Source organism: Leptopilina boulardi, unplaced genomic scaffold, assembly GCF_019393585.1.
Source record: "Leptopilina boulardi isolate dan_hultmark-lab unplaced genomic scaffold, ZJU_Lbou_2.1 LbouV2_297, whole genome shotgun sequence".
Classification (NCBI taxonomy): domain Eukaryota; kingdom Metazoa; phylum Arthropoda; class Insecta; order Hymenoptera; family Figitidae; genus Leptopilina; species Leptopilina boulardi.
This window is the reverse complement of record NW_026137859.1, coordinates 100,685-121,203: the sequence shown is the minus strand read 5'-3', so window position 1 is coordinate 121,203 and position 20,519 is coordinate 100,685. Positions and strand designations below refer to the sequence as shown.

The 20,519-nt window shown below is 31.2% G+C and overlaps 2 protein-coding genes across 2 annotated transcripts in view; both read right to left on the bottom strand.

Moving 5' to 3' along the window:
• LOC127282323 (uncharacterized) overlaps positions 1-20,519 on the bottom strand; it is a 145,308-nt gene that overhangs the window by 49,417 nt on the left and 75,372 nt on the right. The gene's annotated exons all lie outside the window — the stretch shown is intronic.
• On the bottom strand, positions 13,622-18,753 carry LOC127282316 (uncharacterized). Its single transcript, XM_051306488.1, has 8 exons — positions 18,410-18,753; positions 18,057-18,227; positions 17,719-17,970; positions 16,398-16,591; positions 16,129-16,297; positions 15,838-15,931; positions 15,643-15,733; positions 13,622-13,674 (listed from the first exon to the last, which is right to left on the bottom strand). The coding sequence occupies exons 1-7, from the start codon at positions 18,621-18,623 to the stop codon at positions 15,658-15,660; spliced, it is 1,170 nt and encodes a 389-aa protein (XP_051162445.1). The 5' UTR covers positions 18,624-18,753; the 3' UTR covers positions 13,622-13,674; positions 15,643-15,657.

Sequence of the window (20,519 nt, the reverse complement as noted above, 5' to 3'; positions counted from 1 at the left end):
ATCCTTAGCGGGGGAATGCATGACATCTGGATCGTCCCTGAAACGTACTGTACTCTGTCTTCCTTCAATTTGTTTAGCAGGTAATGTAGGCGAAGGTCGCGGCGAATTTTCTATTTCAACATTTGAAACTTGGCGCTTGTTGTAATTGTCCAAAAATTTTCTTATCCTTTCTGTGAATGCATCATCTTCGACATCACTATTTTGGCATGGATCCAGGGCTTCTAGAGTATCAAGGAGTTCTTCGTCATTTTCACCTTCCGATACATGCGTTAATTCTGGACGAGTAAATTCTTTATCCATTCCTTCGTGGTCCCATGCTAATGTTAGGTTAGTTTGATCGAATCCTCTATTTTGCATTGACTTGTCAAATTGCTGAAATGATTTTTCTAACCCACTTTTTACTTTCCACACTTTGACGTCTGATTCTTCTTCTGTGCTTCCAATCGGTTGGGGAGCAATATTAATAATCACATTTTCAAGATCACAAATTCCTTCCTCTTTTTCTTCTTCGATTTCAAAATCGTCCATGATTTGTTCTTTATTGACACCTTCTTTTGCTAATTGATCGGCCATTTCATTACCAGTTAGGCCTTGATGGCTCGGTATATGTTCCCAGACAACGTTTAAGGGTTCTAAAGCCTTTATTAATTTTTCAAAGGCAATGCGATTTTTAACAGGTTTATTTTCCTTAGTCTTCCATTGATTTAGTTTCCATTTTGGGATCCAATCCGTAACACTTTGAATTAAGAATTTTGAGTCGGTGTTAATCCTCAGATTTCGGATTCCTGCTTCTTGAGCTTTTAAGGCGGCTACAGTTGCTGCTTCTATTTCAGCTGCATTGTTTGTTTGTCGACCCTTGGATCGCTGAGAAACATTTAAGGGGTGATCATGACCAAACCAAATACCTATTCCAGCTCTTGGTTCTCCACTTCCGTTGAAACTACAGGCGCCATCTACATAAACGTCTGTATAAGTGTTTTTCGCTGGGGAGAACAGAGGAATAGTGGTTTGAATTTGATCCTCGGAACCTACTATTTTTGGACTCGCCTGTTTCTGTTTTGGGGTTATTTCTACACTAGGGAAACCGCTATGACTTTTTCTGAAAACTGGGGGATCAGAATCTTCATTTAATTCCTCATCTGTTGTTGTTTCGCTAGAAGATGATGGTTTTTCACTAGAAACAGGGGTTTCTGGATTTGGAATTTCCCTTCCTCTAGTTAGCCTTTTTGCAATACAACTCTCGTTCGGATCGACGAGATTTTTAGTACCTCGAGGTAAGGTAAATGTTTGATCCTTTCGTTCATCTCTCTTGGTACTACCTTTAGGTCGACCCGGCGGATTTTTACCTGTGGAGAGGGGTTGCTTAGGAATCGTTGATTTTATGAGAGTTTTAGGGAGAGGTCTTCGCATTCTTACAACTTGTGATGGATCACTTAAGGTTCTTTTATAATTAGGATTCAAAATATTTGTTTTTGGCTTTTCCTTATACCTTGCAGAAGTAGAGGGCTTTTCACTATTTGAAGAATCCTTTTTCGCGCACTTTTCCTTATTATCCTTCTTGCTAGATTCGCTTCGCGTTATGGGTAAGGCTCGATATTGCACGGATTGTTTCTTATCTATTAACACGTTCATTGGAATCTGATCAGGATTAGGAGTTTCACTTTTCGCACTAAGGTTCGAGGATGTAGATTTATCTGTATCTGCGTCCGTCGTCACGTCGCTTTGATTGTCTTTTTCTTTTATGGGACTGTTTGATAATGCTTCTACAATTCTGTTAATTTTACCTGGCTTGTACTCGAATTTATACACGTAATCTTGAAGACGTAGCCTCCACCTGTGTAATCTCGCACCTGGATTTTCAATATAACTCATCCAGTGTATCGGTTCGAAACCGCAAGCTAGAATAAATTCTCGACCATATAGATAAGGTCGAAAATTTTCTACGGCATATAGGATCGCAAGGCATTCTTTTTCCGCTTTCGGATATTTTTGTTCATTTTTATTTATGACCTTTGAAAAATAAGCCACGGGTAAATCGATTCCGTCGCATTCTTGAGTTAAAATAGCACCTATTGCACGCTCAGATGCGTCGGTAGTTAATTTAAAAGTTTTCGTAAAATCAGGATATTGTAGAATAGGTTCTTTACAAAGATGGTTCCTGAGTTGACGAAAAGCTTTTTCCTGATCATCAGTCCATTTCCAAACAGTTTCTTTCTTTAAGAGGTCTGTTAATGGATTTGATATTTTTGCATAATCTTGTATAAATCGCCTATAATAACCGGTTAATCCAAGGAATCCTCGAAGTTCCTTGATAGTGGTAGGATGGGGAAAATTCCTTATCGCATTTATTTTATTAGGATTAGGTTTTACCCCTTCTGGACCGATTATATGACCGAGATATGCTACTTCCGTTTTTAGAAATTCGCATTTGTCAGGTTGTAATTTTAAGTTTGCTTCACGGAGGCGATTAAAAAGCCGTCTAGCTCTTCTATCATGTTCTTCTAAAGTGTCGGAATGAATAATGATATCATCTAAATATACGAGAGCTTCCGTATCAAGCATACTGTTTAAAACGTTATTTAATAATCGTTGGAATGTAGGAGGGGCATTCTTTATTCCCATGGGCATACGCTTATATTCGTAATGAGCGTTGCCGGTAGAAAAAGCTGTTTTAATCCTATCGTCAGGGTGTGTTTCTACTTGATGGAAACCCATGGCTAGATCAAAAACTGTAAAATACCGCGCAGTGCCCAATTTTTCGAGCAGGCTATTTATATGGGGTAACGGGAAAGAGTCACCTATAACTTGCTCGTTTAGTTTCCTATAGTCTACAACAACTCTCCATTTCTTTTGACCCGAAGCATCGAGTTTTTTGGGAACGATAAGAACTGGGGAATTGTATGGTGAAGTCGAAGGACCAATGATTCCACAGCTCAATTGTTTTAGGAGCTGCAGATCCATTTGTTCTCGAGCTTCATGAGGACACCTGTATTGTTTTCTAGTGATGACTTTGTCATCTCTTGTTGGAATTCTATGCTGAATTAAATGGGTACATGACAAAGGTTCCCCATTCAAGTAGAAAATGTCAGCATAGTCTTCTGCCCAACCGTAAACAACTTTTCTTTCTTCAGGGCTCAGATGTGAAACGTAAAGGGCATTTTTAACCTTTATAACTCTATCAGAATAACCATTAACATTTTGATCCTGAAGTTCCTCTAGTTCCGAATCTGTTAATTCTTCTCCAGGAAACTTGCAGAAATCAAAAGGTATTAATTCTTGTGGAGTTAGTTCAAGATCAATATCCTCTTCAGTGGTATTGATAGCCACTGCATGACATACACCATTGGTATTGGTAACCACTGCTTCACCAAGGTAAAGTCCTTCGGGTGTAGGTACTAGAGGTAAATAACCTTCTTTTAGGCCCTTGTTAGAAACGTCGATCGCGATTGGTTGTCTAGTCCTCGCTTTAATTCTGAGAATTCGAGCAAATGGTTTAATTTCAGGTTTCAAATTTTGTTTCGATTCTTGTGATTCTAAATCTACGAAGGGTATAGGAGTTATAGGATCCGAGATTGTAACTAACGCATTATGTCGAAACGATATTTGAGCTTGCTCTTGACGAAGAAAAGGTCTTCCTAAAATACCTGATGTGGATATCGGAAAATTATTTTTAACCACGTGGAATTCGACTGGATTTTTCTGAATTGTAAGTTCGATAGTTCCCAGAGTCTTAACGGAATGATTTGTTATTCCTGTAATTTCAGCGCTGTTTTTGACTGCAATTATTAGTTCCGGGTCCAGAGCATTCAGTTTAATCAAATTAGTATCTGATCCAGGATCAACTAAAAATTTGATTTTTGGATGTCTAAACTCGGGAGCAGTCAATTCGACTACTGGGGAGTCTTCGCTCCTAATTCCGACTCTAAGGATTTTACTGAATTCTCCGCGAAGTGTACCGTTTTCGAACGCTGGAGGATCGGACTCGCCACCGCGTCTGAGCGGCGAGTCTGTTGGGAGTTTAAATTAGTTTGAGGTCCTGGTGATAATGACCTTGGGGGTGTGTTGCCACCTCTATATGGTGACATCACCTGCGGTGTTTGAACAGGTGCTTGAAATTGCATCTGCTGCGGGTATTTCGCAGCCTGTGGATATTGATATGGAACAGACTGAGATTTTTGAGGCCACATTGATTTGTAAAACTGGGCCAATTGTTCGGGCGTGAGTTGAATCAGATTTGATTTGTTTGTTTCAGCATTTACTTTTTCTGACCGAGAATCCTGAATTAGTTCGCGGGTTCTTTTTTCGTTTCCAATCTCTAACTGTCGCGAATATGGACTTGGCGAACGTGGTCGATCTATATTTCCTGTACGAGAAATGTGATAGGATGATGACCTAGATCTTTCTGAATACCGTTGTCTTTCTTCTGCGCGTAACGCGTGTTCAAAAGCTTCGGATAGGTTTCTCGGGTTTCGTGTGTCAACGAAAATTGACATTTCCTCAGGAAGACCCCTTATGAAGGCTTCAAGGGCACAGTCAATTATTGGCTTGATCATAATTTCACTAACAGATATATCATTATCTTCATCATCATCGTTAACGCGTCGATAACGTGCACCATACTTTTCTCCAAGGGCATGTTTCGCACCGCTAATTAACCCTTGTAATCTATCATTATAGTCACTGACTGTTTCCGTTTGTTTCATTCGCAAATTAATGATACTTTCAAAGTACCATTGGTATTTTTTTGTAGAGGCAAAACGTTTTTTTAAGTGAGTAATAAGGTCGTCGAGTCTATCAAAGGTTTTATCTCTAACACTTTCTCGAGCAGGTCCTTTTAATTTACCAAGAACTGCTTTTATAAAAGCCGATTCACTGTTTTCGCTTATGAATACAGCACCGTTTAGCACATCTTGTAAAAATTCATTTAACGAGGGATTTTTACCGTCAAAATGTGGAATATGATAAGTGCTTTGTTGTAATGTCATACACTCTAAAACGGACGCCATAGCTGCACTAGTATTTGGGTTAATAGTGGGAGCTGTAATATTCGCGGTAAGAGTCGTACCGCTATGATGGGCAGGAGGGTCTTCGTCAGCCATTTTGATTATGGTATTGTCTCTATTAAATATTATTTTATGGTATAAAGATTTTCTTAATTGATTCGCCAGGTTGTCGCAAAAATTAATTAGGTCTCAATGCACTAAATCCTGATGACCCTAAAATTCCGTTCTCATAAGGTCCTTGTAAAGGACTTTGAGATGATACTACGTAAAATGTCAGAGCCACATTCGAAAAGAACAAGTTTACTTCGCCTAAAATAAGATGATAAGCGTTACCAATCGGATAATAGTATGGGGGAAACCTTCTTTGATAACCGATTAAGGCATCTTCTGAAATAAAATTGTAATATATGTCGGATGAGATTTTTAATTTAACATTTCCTGATCTTAAACCGGAAGACAAAATTAGTACTTCTTCGGGTGGTACTAAAGAAATGGCTTCAGCCATCACGCATTCATTATTTAAACATGTAATGTGCTTATTATTTTTTTTTTTTATTCGTAAATTATTATCATATGCAAAAAAAAAATTGGCAGTATCGTCTGTATTTCGCCACCGCGGATAATTTTTGTTTCGCTTTTATTGTTATCTTTTGTTACAATTTAAGATCCGATAATAATTGCTCTATTTCTTTTATATTATCCTTCAAACGCATGTCTCTATCAGTTTCATCACGAATTCTGTCAGTAAGGTTATCTACTATCTCATAGGCTATTTCCAACTGAGTTCTTAAGTAGAACGCATACTGTGCTATCCTAAGGTAATCGTCAAGAAAAGATTGAATCCTATTGTCTATTATTGTCAATTGTTCTTCAGAATTATTGAATGTTAAATTTTTCCAGAAAGGATTCATTCTATTATTTAAATGCCCTTTTTAATACTTAGAGATTTAAATTCGTCAATTAGATCTCTTATCACATTCTCTTGTTCTGTTAAATTTTCTCTTATTTCAATAGCCGAATCTACCAATGCTGTGTTCGAATCACTAAGAGCATGTAACCATGAAGATAAAAATTTAATTCGTCTTTCAATTTTTTCTAAATGACAATAGACGGATTTGCAATAAATAGCTAACTGTTGATTGTGATGTTCTAAGTTCTCTAATCGCTCGTTTATTTCTGACCATTGATCGCTAGATAGTCCGGAAGCTACCCTAGTTAGTCTAGGAAACATTTGCCCTTTTTGTATATTATTTTTAGGGCAATAATCCTAAAACTTGACCTGTTATATTTCCTATAACACCGGTAACTATAGGATGGTTGAAGGGTGTATCTTTTGATATTACCAGAAAAGTCACAGTTGTTCCGAAAGCAACTACATTCATTTGACCGATTATTCTATAGTGAGTATTATTAACTATGTGATCTTCTGGTTGTGTAAAATGAAGAAATTCTACTTGCAAATCTTCTTCCGAAATATAATTGTATGGTGTTCCTGGAAAAATCGATAATCTAACTCTATTTCCGGTTAAATGTGGCGATTGAAATATAATTCCGGTAGGACGACCAAATAAAACACGTATATCATCAAGTAAAGGCGCCATTAAGAATTCATTAATTTATTATATCGATATCATTATTTTCAAATTCAATTTGTCTGATTTCCTCTTGCTGAGATAAAATTCTTTGTTCTATAGCTTCTTCAATTGTTAGATCTATAATCGAAATGTCGATGTTTTCATTGTTGTTATTAACGAGTACCGGCTCTAGTATATTTCTAACAGTTGGTTTAACTTTTGCTACTGGTCTATTTACAATTTGTGAGTTTACTAAATTTTGGTAAAGAGATGGTTTTGTAACGAGCTTTAGTTTTCTCGATCCGCGTTTACCTCTTTTCGAATTCCTTGAAGAGGATGGTTGTTGATTTTTACCGTTTTTCGGCATTGAGGAAAAGTGGAAAACTTTATACAATTAAAGTTTTACAAAATAAATTCTAAAATAAGTAATATCTTACTTTAAGAAATTTATTTTGTTTTTATTTCTTTTAACATAGCAAGATGCTTAAAGCTGCAGCATAATCACTTGCGCTTTAAGCAGCAAAGTAATTATTTTTGCGCGTTTAAGCGATAATTATTTTAAAACAATTTACATTATTTTAATATAATTTTAGCACTCTTGCACATTAAAAGGGCACCAGGAAAGAAGAACAAAACCAATCTCTCAAAGGTATAAACCTCGAGCGGCAAGGTCGCAGGTAAATCAACTAAGATTTCCGCGTCTTCTTTTTGAGGTTTTTTTAGGATTTGGAATATTGGAGAAAGAAAACTAATTCTTGAAAATTAAGACTCCATCTTCAATATCTACTTTTTGCAGAAATTTTAAATAAAGAACCAATTTTACAGAAATGTTTGTTTTCTTTTTAATATGTGGTTTTTATTTTTAAACGTCAAAATATTCAATGCTGCAGAATACTTACTCGAGCTAAAGCATCAAAGTAAATATTTTTGCGCTTATGAACGATGATTATTTTAGAGCAATTATATTGCTCTAATATAATTTGACACTTTTGACAACTTTAAAAATTTCAGGAAAGAAGTACACAATCAAGCTCTCAAAGGAATAAACCTCGAGCGGCAAGATTACAGGTAAAAATCAATTAAGATTCTGTGACTTCTTTATAGGATTTGGAAAGAGAAGAAATTCAACAAATTTTCTTATTTATAATCTGCTCAGCTTTTTCAAGAACAAAATCAAATAATTTCGAAAATTCTTCAAAACTTTTTATTTCACGAATTTGAAGGTCATCGCGTTCAATTTTTGTTATACCGAATTCTTCTGAGAGAGTTTTCTCGTCGCGAAAATTTTTTTGTTTTTTACCACCACGTCTACCTTTTGAAGAATTCATTTTAATACATTTTTTTTTTGAAAGCTACTGATTTTCCGGAATAGGTAAACTAAGTTCACTCATAAACGATTTGCCTACAATACCGATAGCTTTTGAATTTAGTCCTGTGTCAACAATACAGAATTTAATTTCTTTCCATAGTATTGGAATTTTTACCGATCCTAATATACTTAATATTTCATTTTCCGTAAACTTTGTATAATTAATCTGAACGAATGATGCTAAATTTTTCCTTTCTATTAAATTGAAATTAACAGTAGGATCGTAAACAAAATCTCCAGAATTTTCCCTTAAACAATCTGAATTTATTGTTACTATGGTCGTATGGTTTAGATGACTAAAAGTTAGATTTGACCATTCTTCTATCATAAAGATTTATTTATTTTTATCAAAGTTCATTTTTAAGAAATAGTAGAATAGAAATAGTTGAAACAAGCGTGCAAACAATAAGCACTGCTAGTTTCTAAAATAGTAAAGAGGTCAGGCGTGCAAACAATAAGCACTGCCCTGAAATATTAGAGTAGAAATAGTTGAAACAAGCGTGCAAACAATAAGCACTGCTAGTTTCTAAAAATAGTATAGAAGTCAGGCGTGCAAACAATAAGCACTGCCTTGAAAATAGTAGAGTAGAGATAGTTGAAACAAGCGTGCAAACAATAAGCACTGCTAGTTTCTAAAAATAGTATAGAAGTCAGGCGTGCAAACAATAAGCACTGCCTTGAAAATAGTAGAGTAGAGATAGTTGAAACAAGCGTGCAAACAATAAGCACTGCTAGTTTCTAAAATAGTATAGAAGTCAGGCGTGCAAACAATAAGCACTGCCCTGAAATATTAGAGTAGAGATAGTTGAAACAAGCGTGCAAACAATAAGCACTGCTAGTTTCTAAAATAGTATAGAAGTCAGGCGTGCAAACAATAAGCACTGCCTTGAAAATAGTTTAAATAAGGTAGAAAGAGTAGGCAGAGTTTTTAAAGAGAAAGCATTTATCTTTAATTAGAAATTTAAAAAAAATAAAAAAAAGAAATTTTTTTTTTTTTTTTTTTTTTTTTAAATTTAATCCAAATTATTGAAAATAAAAATTCCACTGATTTTATTTTTAATTGAATCCCACCGCTGCCACCATCAACTTGTTACGAACGAGAAAATTAATTTATTAATTTTTATAATTTTGAACAATTATTTAAAATTTTCTATTCGCCGGAGGAACCAAGTTGCCATTAAAAAGTCAAAATGAACATTCAACTTAATAATGTTTATTTTTAATGTGGGTTCGATTAATTATATCGCCGATAGAAGACGAAACTGCCAATTTAATCTTTAGATCGTAAATAATGTTTCTTAGCTTTGAGATGAAAATCCACACTATTTTTGACAGCACAAATAAAAAGGTCTATTTGATTGAATAGAACAATTGGAATTTTAGTTTACAAAAATTTATTAAAAATCAAAGTAAAAATTGCAAAAATTACACATTATATGCTTTCTTTTGTAAAGAATAATGTTTTTGGAACGATACAGTTTTTTATTACTTACGGCTAGATTTCTCTTACACACTACCGTCGAGAGAGCTTGTTGAGAAGGGAGAATTCTCGCGATCTCGTCACACAATCAACGGGCAAAACGAAAGAAAGGTGTTATGCGTATTTCCGCGTCTCGAAACGCGGTACCGGTACCCTATCAGACACAAGCGGCGCAGGTACAATCCGTACGGACTGGCCGGTTTTAAGAACAAAAAATTATTTAATAAATTATAAATAATTTATTAAATAATTTCTCACTGTACTGATCAACCGATTGGGACTCAGCCGGTTCAAGGTTCGATTTAATTTTACGTCCGCCCAAAGAAAATAGAATTTAAATTGGAGCCAGCTCGCAGACGGGCCTTATTCTTAAAATTAAAAATTGGCTCAACGAAAATCTATCGTGATTCAGCAATTTTAATTTTAGAATTTTAAGCACTGCTGTTAATTTACCTGGCTCAACGAAAATCTATCGTGATTCAGCAGGTATATTATTGAGCTTTCTCCACAGTTTAAACTCTAAGTTCACTTTTTAAAGAAATAATGCAAAAATCAGTAACACGTACTAAGTGATTGACTGAAGACGAATAGGCAATGAGGCCCTATGAGCTTCTGCTTATAAAGAGCATCGCGAGATGCACTTAGTGGGATTAGTGAATCAGGGGTAGAAGGATTCTGGGGGTTTCAGGGGTATCGATAAGAAAACTTAGATCATCGTCCATCGATATTCTCAGAACCCATGATTCTTGTTATTCTTTTCTTTGTTGACACTATTGGAACTGCACATCTCCATATGTGTAAGTGTATATGTGTGTTTTTAATAAAGTATAACTCGCAACCTTTGTTGAATTCCAGAGCGGTCATAGTTCTGCACAGATTATCGTTTTCATATTAAAAATGAAACTATTTTCCTTTTTATATATATGCATATACATTTTACACATATACACGTATATTTACCTTAATACACATGCGTATATGCACCTCATACATGTCTCAATATATATATATTTTTTTTTTTTAACTATGTGCATTCGTTCTTTTACAAAATTGACCCTCAAAAAAAATGAAATCTTAATTGTTGCGAGTTTATATGTGCTTGGAAAATGTGACAATTTCCAATTTCAGCTGTCAATATTTATTGTATTTTTATTTCTCCTTTTTTTTTTTTGAGTTTAAAGGTATCATAGGGAAAAGAATAGGGGAAGGAAGGCAGTGTATGCATCGCGCGATACTCCTCAAGCGCTTCACACATATGCGTTACGAAGGCTGTGGGGAGTCCGTGTCTGTGTGTACCGCATCCACGCTGCGAGACTCATTGCACCTGAACGCGTGAGAAAGAGAGAGAAAGATAGATAGAATTGACGTATGCGAATCTCCTCCCTTCTTAAAATGATACATTTTTCTTAAATATGAAAATTGCAATATAATAATTATTAATATTAATTATTATAATATGCGTAAAAATATCCCACACAATGTATGCACATATCTATCCGTGGTACCTCGGCATGCTATGCACACACGTACATACGATAAAAATAATGCACACGCATACGTGCATATACAATGCATATTCCTTGAAATAATATTTGATAAGGATGATATTCTAATAATTAAGGTAGTATATTAGTAACATAACCAATTGTTTATAATGATAATAATAATTAATAATTTTATAATTAATATTAATTTTAATACATGTTAATAATAATAATAATAATGATACGATTTATCATAAAAAAAATTATAAAATAACAATAATTTGCATATTATTAATTAATTAATTAATGCAAATTATTAATGAAAATAAGTAAAATATAATTGTTTTATTTATAACAATAATATTTTAGTATCTCTATATAAGGTAAGTACACCATATTATATTTTCCATGCATATTTTATAATATTCAAGCTTGAATATTGGTGTTAGATAATTAATATAATTTATAATATAGCATAATATAACATAGTATAAATAATAATATAGAATATTATAACATAAGATAGAATAAAATAATACATTATAATATAACAGTTTAACAAAGTTATATTATAATATCATAGCCATAGATACACTTTTAGAAGCAACGAGAATATAAGTCTGTATGTGTGGAGTATCACTCAACGCGCGCGATTATCGGGGATTCAAATTACATGCCTATATACATTGTGGCATCGACTTGGGGATTTTATTCTTAAATAATTTTCAATTATTCTTGAAAATTATTTATTATCTTTTTATTTACTTTTAATTTATAGTTTCGTTACGATAGTTCGTAACACATAGTAAAGATATAAATACTACGAAATAAAATACTAATTATTTCCCATTTATTTTTTGAAAACTTATTCAAATAAAAATTGACCAACCTTATTTTATTCTTCAAACATAATTGTTTAATCGAAGGCGTCCATAGGCTATCCGAGTTTAGTAATCTTTATCTGATGCCCTTATAACATCGAAACATTGAAATTATCTTTGAGATGTCTCACGCTCTAAAATTGAATCAATAACATACGATTGATATTTAAAGAAATGCGACTGATTTTCAGTTATTCAAATGATAGATTTTTTATTTTAATAAAAATATGACTGTCAGTAAATATTAAATAAAGAATTTTCTTTTAATAAAACATAAAGGCACTGATTGTCAGTCATAGTTGTTATTTAAAATAGTCTAAAGGAAAAGTTAAACCTGAATTGTAATTTGTTAGCGATATTAATTGCATACTTGCTGTCCGAAATAAGCATATCTCTCTCAGTATATTGGTCCTGAATAATCTTTCAATTTCTTAATTTATTGTAGAACTTCTCTTCCTGAAATAAATAACCTTAAATTTTAAATAAATTTATTGGGATACATCTTTTTTTTTATTTTTCATCTATTTGATTTAACCCTAGATCCCCACACTAGGGCGTGCCACACCCCAAACAGTTTTCTTTAAGCTGGCTTTTTAAAGAAGACAAAAAATTATATAACTCCAAAAATTCGCATTATGTATTTTTATACCCCACACAATTTTTTCTAAGCTAAAGTTTAAAAAAATTCGAATGATTATATTAAAAATTCATAAAATTATCTGGGATCTCCAAAACTATGTGTGGGGATCTAGGGTTCAGAAATAAAATAAATAGAAATACTTACCTGCAATAGTAGCTAGTTGTTCTACAATTGGTAATACTTCAATAAACTGGACGTGAACATTATCACTGTATCTACTGAGAAACTCCGAGGCTGCTTTTACCGAGAGGTATATATTTATCCCTCGCGGAAGATAAACAAAAAGTATATTTTTTCGTCTGCGCAAAACACCTGGAAAACAATGTTAACTAACCATCCCAGATAGCACGATATTTCGCAGGGAGTTCTCAATGCGAGGTTTGTTAGTTCGCATTGCGAACTCCCTGCGAAGTAGTGGCGAATAGCAAAATGTCCCCCTCCTGGCGAGTTCGCAATGCGAACTAGCAGAGAAGTTGAAATGCGAACTAGCTGAGAAACATAAATGCGAATTAACTAAAAAGTTAAAACGCGAAGTCGCTGCGAAGTTAAAATGCGAATTCGCTGAAAAGTTAAAATGCGAATTCGCTGAAAAGTTAAAATGTGAATTCGCTGAAAAATTGAATTGCTAATTTTCTAAATATATAAAATGCGAATTTACTGAGAAGAGAAATTGCTAATTATAGCATAAACAATTTAAATGCTAATATACTGAGAAAATAATTAAATGGATATTATAAGGATAGGATATGTGGAAAAGAAATATGAGAGAGCAATATTTTTAAAACTTTTTAAACAAATTTATTCACCATTTTCTGCTGCATATGTTTTAATTTTTATTTTTTTAAGAATTTAAATTTAAAGAAAGAATCAAATTAAAAGAATTAGAAAATATGAGTGAAAAAAAACTAAAACTTAGAAAAATAAAAAATACTAAACTGATGACGCCTTTAGACCTTTGGAACGCCATTTGACGAATCTGAAACAAACGTATAATTTTTTATTATATTTTAAAACATATATTTTTTAAATGTTTTAAAAAAAACTTATTTTTATTATTTTGAAAATAAAAGCAAAGTAATAGCTTTCAAATTTATTTTCAATACGAACACACCTTAAAAAAGAAGACAACTGGATGTTTTTTAACATCCAAGTGGTTCGGCAGGCGTAATTTTATTTCTCAGTTTTTTTAAGTTCGTACGTTTCACGTTTGCTGAGCGAACTGTTTCGGGTTGAGAAATATATCCTAAAAAACAATTCAAAGCAATTTTATTTGAATAACATGTTACATTTTTATAATTATATTATATAAATAGTTAAAAATTGAATGTAATTTAATGCGCTTTGTTTCCTTAGATTTTTGACAAAAGATGCGATTTAAAAACAAAGTCTCTACTAATTTTTTTCGACAAAATTATCTGTTATTTCCCTGTTCTTTCCTAATTTTACCCGGTTTATTTATTTTCGTGAAATTTAAATTTATTCCGAAATGGTAGACACTAAAATTAGTTCAAAAAATTTCCTGATATTTTTGTAACATTTTTTTGACTTTCCCTGTCAAATACTCAGGGAAATATTTTAGCCTTAGATCGAATTTGCACAAAAAAGTTACATGATATTACAAAAAATGTCGATTTGTTAATTATTACAATTTTTTAAATTACTTTTAAGGAATATTTTTCAATTAAACTACGAAAAATTTTTAGCATTTCTAGATTTTTAAAACAAATTTAAAATTAAAACAAAAAATTGAAATCAAACAAATCATGGAAAGTTTATACTTATTTAAAAAATTTAAAGGAAGTTTCCTTTAAAATTATTGAATTGAAATCACCAAAAAATTTAGTCACTTTTTAATCTAAGCCCAATTTTTATTAAATTATAGAATCAACGAATAGAAAAAAAATTTTAAGTTATACAAATTTTTAAGATTTAGACTAGAAAATTTTATGAGCATGTCCAACTCATAAATTTTAAAATAATAATTAATAACTAAACTGTCTTATATGAAGAATCAATAGCAAATCAGGCATTTGTAATAAATAAAGATTAATTTTTGGTTTAGAATAGAAATATTTTTAAGAAATTTTATTTCTACTGCAGTATTAAAATGAAAAGAATTTTCGAAATTTTGTGATTAATGAAATTGAAATATACTTCTTTTCTTCAAAATTTTTACATTTGAATTTATTTGACTAATTATTTATTTCAAGTTAATTTATAAAAATTATTCTAACTCTAATAGCACCGATCATTTCCTCAACGTTGCATTCTCGTTTCCAGAAAGGATAGGAAATCATTTCCAATTCCTTTCCCTACACAGCGCGAAATGGTTTCAATGTCCGCTTGACGAAATGATCGTTGCATGTAAGTTTAATATCGTGCGCAGTAGTTTTCTTTAAAGTTTAGGCCTAGGCAGTAAATTTATTTGGTCTTACTTTGACGCATTGACAATGTTACTATGCAAATAATACGATATTTTATTATAAAAAATATCTTTAAACAAAAAGTATTTGTTTTTCAATAAACAATACATTTTTTTTTAAAATTGTATTTTTTGCATATTAATATTATTGAGCTTTTAGGGTTAATCCAAATAAATTTACTGCCTAGGCCTAAACTTTAAAGAAAACTACTGCGCACGATATTAAACTTACATGCAACGATCATTTCTCCAAGCGGACATTGAAACCATTTCGCGCTGTGTAGGGAAAGGAATTGGAAATGATTTTCTATCCTTTCTGGAAACGAAAATGCAACGTTGAGGAAATGATCGGTGCTATTAGAGAAGACTTTTAAAAAAGTTTTTGAATTAAAAAAATCTTTTTACTACTTTTTATAGTTGTTATTTATTGCTTTGTTATTTAAAAGTTGAAAATATAAATTAATTACTAATCACTAACCTTTTGTATTATTAAAGGAGAAACAAAGCCCAATTTATATTTAAGAAATGCCTTAAATTTTTTTAAATTAAATTTTTAAATTAAACTTTCGAAATTCCCTATCTATGCTAGGATAAATCTATTTATATGAATATGTAAATAGATTATTTATTTTTATTATTTTAGCGAACGAAAATTCAAATAAAAGATAATTTTTTAAAAGTAATTTAATACAGTGAAACTTATTTCAAATATTATATTAAAATTCCCGGCTGATTTCCGATTTTCCCCATTAGTCAACATGCTGAAAAATTTTTCAAAATTTTTCTTACCTTATATTTCATTTTTTATTCTTCATTAGAAGATACATCACTTTCGACTGCAGCTAAAATTTCATTTGCACGGCGTTTTTCTTGAAGGGCTCTGAAATGTTAAAAAATTATTTTTATTTCAATTTTAATACATGAAGTGAAAATAGGCAAAGAACATAATTTATATTTTTTTTAATGCAGTAGCAATAAACTAACTTCAAACGTTGGGCGTTTTGTTTCGCATGATGGAGCCAGTCTTGGATCCCTTTCTTTATTGACTCCTGAGTCTCTCCCGTGTTCACAAGAGCTCCTAAATATTACAAATATTTGATTAATTTTCAATTGATTATGATTTTATTTATTTTATTAATATTACATTATACTTTATTTATTAGACTATTAATTGTTTTATTACTATTATTTCATTATTATTTATCATTACATTTTAATCATATTATTTTAATTTATTTTTAGAGAAAATTGTAGATTATTTGAGGCAGTACTTACTGATAATAACTGCACAAATTTTTAATTTTTCAAAAGCTGGCTTCTTATTGGCACTTTGACCTTTAAAAGTATACTTGGTCCCAACTTCAAAAGTGATCAAATGGTTAAGTACATTAGCAACAGTTTTGTTCAGGTTAGAGCACTTTCCAAGGGACATAAATGATGAAATCTAAAACCAATTTATATTTTTTTATTACTGTTTGCTATTTCGAAAGACAATTATTTTATACGTAAAATCACAGATTGTAATAATAGAATTAAAACATTACCACTTTCTTTATGAATCGGGAGGACTCTAGTAAACCCTCCACGGAAGTCATTTCCTTGACCGTTTTGATTGGGAACATTTTCAAATCGCCATCTCCAAATGCGTTAAGCCTTTCCTTCCCATCATTCGATAGATGATTTAATTTTTGCTCGAGCGTACATAATTTTTTAAAAATCATTCCAGTATCAATTTTACCTTTAAAAAATCATAACAATTGAAAAAACATTATTCTAAAAATAAATCTTTTCTTCTAGAAAATAAATGAAAATCTGAATTATTTTTCGAAAATATCAGACAAGAATGTAAACAAAAAATGAAATATAAGACAAATTAAAATCCTAATAAACCAATTTGTATCAATTTAAATTTTAATCGACATTTTTTCAAATAATAGTATAAACTTATTTATTTAAAAATTTAGTAAATCTGAGAGGTTTTAATATATAAATCTTTAGACAAATTGAAATCTATTGATAATAATTTTATTTTCTAATGAGAAAATAATGACATTTAAATTTCATTATAATTAGAATCACTTGAAATTGAAAGAATTTAACATTTAAATATATGAAATTGAAAATTGTTCAAAATTTATATTTATAAATTAATTTTTACTTATAAAAATTTGTAATAATAGAAACTTAAAATCAGTTTAACATTAAATTGAAATATAAATAGAATTAAAATTTGATTGATTAAAATTTTTATATTAAATAAAATAAGTCGAGAAAAGTCGTATTTTCTAAGAAAAGTCGAAAAAGTCGTGCAATCGGAGGCCTGCATAAACAGTTTTTATAGAAGAACATTTTTTTTAAAATGAAATATAATTAATAAATTTTAAAATAAATATTTCTATTTTTTTCTCACAAAAACACTTTTTAATAAAAAAATTTCAAAATTCCCGGTCATGAAAAAAATTCCCGGTCATTTCCCTGTTTTCCAGGTTTCCCGGTCCAGCGGTCACCCTGTATGATTTTTGATCAGTTGCAATTTCAGAAAAGTTTTAATTTTGTCAGTTACTTTTCAGCAAAATTAATGTTTGATAAAATTGACTTTGTCAAATAAATTTTATTAATTTTAATTTTTGTGAATTTAATATTTTATCAAATTGAATTTCGGTAAATTTAAAATTATATTATTTAAAATTTTTGTTTAATTATTATTGTGAGAAATAAAAGTATATTAAATAATATTTCTAACAAATTTGTTTTAGAAAATATTCATGCGTCCTTTTAAAATAATATGAGCAACATCTATTTTAACTTTTAATTGTATTGAAAAATTTTTTTTTAATTTAAGTATTTTAAAAATTGTTTCCTTACCATTTGGAATCTCTTGCGTTTTTTTATGGACTGTTTGTTTATCGGCTCTTACTTCAGGTTCTTTCACCTTCTGTACAGTCTCTTCCGCTGGTTCTGTTTGAAGTTGTTGTTCTTCTGGATCTTGCAATGGTTGTCCCTCGGCTTCTATTCGTTTTATTTCCACTTCGGATGCAACGATTTCGGGTGGTTCAATCTCTCCTGATGGCTTTTCAATGGCCATCATTTTTGATTTAATTCCATTTTCAATGGGAGCTGCAATATAAAATAATAATGTAATGGCTAATATATTAAAAAATGAAATCAAAAAAATAAGAATCCTCTCTATAAAAATAACTTACCTAAAGGTTTTCTTTTTATCGACGTATTTCCCAATTCAAAATCTTTTTCTATTTTTATCGCCCTTGAATGTCGCGTTTTTTTTAATTTATCTGCAGTTTTTATTTCGTCACTTTCGTAATCAGTCATTATTTCAAACAATTGCAGCTTTTTGTTTGCTGATTCATAATTCGCTGTAACATGTACAGTTATGTTTAATGAAAACAGTAATCGATTAATATAAGTTAAAAAAAAGACATACAATTTTGTTGTACCTTGTAAATAAATTTTTTAAAATAAATTCTATTGGTGTTAAGAAATGTTAACAGTGCTAACAACTGAATCGTTAATCCTATTTAAAAATTTTTTAAATTACCTGCGAATCGGTGAAACTCTATTATTTTATAGAATGCACTGTTTTCCATATCTAGTGGTCGTTTAGCTAATAAAATTTTCACCAATTCCTTGGCAGAAATATTTGAAGGGTACAAACTTCCGACTAATAATCCCTCCTCGTAAACCAACCACGTGGAACAGACGATTCCCATGCCGTCTTCAAAGCTGACAATAGCGTAGTCCTCTTCGTCCATTTTTTTGTTTAATTTGTTTATAGAAAATAAAGCAGCACAATATTATTATGACACCAACACGACTCGATTTGAACACGAGGCAGCACAATATTAAAATGATATTAACACGAGCACGATGTGAACACGAGGCAGCACACTCTACTGAAAATCCCTGTATAAGATCTTGTACAACTTCCTGTACAGGATCAGCAACTGAACTTGTACAAGTTCTGACCAGTTCCTGTACAGGAAAATGCATACGAATTTGGAACAAGTTCATGTGTGAGATCTTGTACAAGATCTGGTGCAAGATCTTGTACAAGAAAGATACTTGTACAAGAAAATGTACATGATCTTGTACAATTTTATGTATAAGTACTTGTACATGAACACGTTCATGTTCTTGCACATGAAATAGTTGTAAAATTTTTTTTTTTAATAAAATTTGAGATTTTGATAATTTTTAACCACTAAGATTCGTAACTCATGCATGCTAAAAACTATTGCGCAGCTGTAAAGGTTAAAGTAAACTATTGCGCAGCCTTTGAAGTTTTTAATTTTTAGTAAAGAAAAACATGAATTAACATGTGCAAGAACATGGACGTGTTCATGTACAAGTACTTATACATGAAATTGTACATGAACATTTTCTTGTACAAGCATCTTTCTTGTACAAGATCTTGCACCAGATCTTGTACAAGATCTCACACATGAACTTGTTCCAAATTCGTATGCATTTTCCTGTACAGGAACTGGTCAGAACTTGTACAAGTTCAGTTGTTGATCCTGTACAGGAAGTTGTACAAGATCTTATACAGGGATTTTCAGTAGGGCAGCAACATGTATAATGAATCCCACAATCCACCGGTACTTGATAGCGCATGACGTATGGCACCACGTGATATAAATACTAAGGGCTCCATTAAATGGGCAGACTAACAGATTACCAAAATTGATTCTTATCGAATTAAAAAGTAATCTCTTGTGGAGAATATCACATTATAGTTAGAAACTGATTTTTTCTTCATGTCAATAATGTAAAAAGTCATATTTGATTGGAGAAAATCGTAATAATTTCTGTACTTTTTAAATACCGGAAAAGCTAAGCGGAATTGATAATTTTTCTAGAAATTTCTATGATTTATAAACGGAAACGGGAAAATGCGAAGCGGAAATGACTATTATTTTACAAAGTTAGATAATTATTTTAAACAAGGTAATAATTATTATAAACTATTTTTAGTTAAATTTTATTTTAATTTAAACAATTATGTTTTATATCTTTGTTTATGTATAATGTATTTCATTTTTTCATCCGGTTAATAATACAGTGAGCATGCGCACTGTGAATGATGCACTGGAAAAAGTGTCGATTTCGTATCAACAGGTCACTCAGAGACACGTGCTATTTATCCGGAATTAATAGAGAAATAATATTTGTGATTTCTTCTGAGTGATTGTGTTTTCTATTACTTAATAGGAACAATTATTTACAATAACTTGGATTTTATTCTTTTCTCTGAAGGTAAGTGCTCTAATTTTTGGCACTGTATCAGTCGTTTTCAACTTTCACAATTTGTAACGTCAGACCAAAATTGTTGAGGTTAGGTAAAATTTATTTCAATATAATATTCTTGTTTAGAGAAAATATCACATTTCTTTGAAAATGCTAATATTTTTATATTATTATTAAGTCTTTTATATTATTGTTCTTTAATCTTCTTGAAATCAGATTTTAGTAAAAATTATGAAATTAATTGATAAAATTTATAAATTTGAATAAGTAAGATGCCAATGATTAGCATAACCATAATGAAAGCATCAACGACTGAAACATGGCATCTTAAATAAATTGGTCTATAGTGGACTCTACCGCAAATTTTCATTCAAAACTTATAATTTTATACGATTTTTAAT

What these genes read in the sequence shown, in the direction of transcription:
- LOC127282316 (XM_051306488.1), bottom strand. Translation starts at nt 18,623, where the DNA reads ATGGACGAAGAGGACTACGCTATTGTCAGCTTTGAAGACGGCATGGGA. An exon ending in AGAGTTTCACCGATTCGCAG is followed by an intron (nt 18,228 to 18,409) that starts GTAATTTAAAAA and finishes TACATGTTACAG; the next exon opens with CGAATTATGAATCAGCAAAC. An exon ending in AATTTGTGCAGTTATTATCA is followed by an intron (nt 15,932 to 16,128) that starts GTAAGTACTGCC and finishes TGTAATATTTAG; the next exon opens with GAGCTCTTGTGAACACGGGA.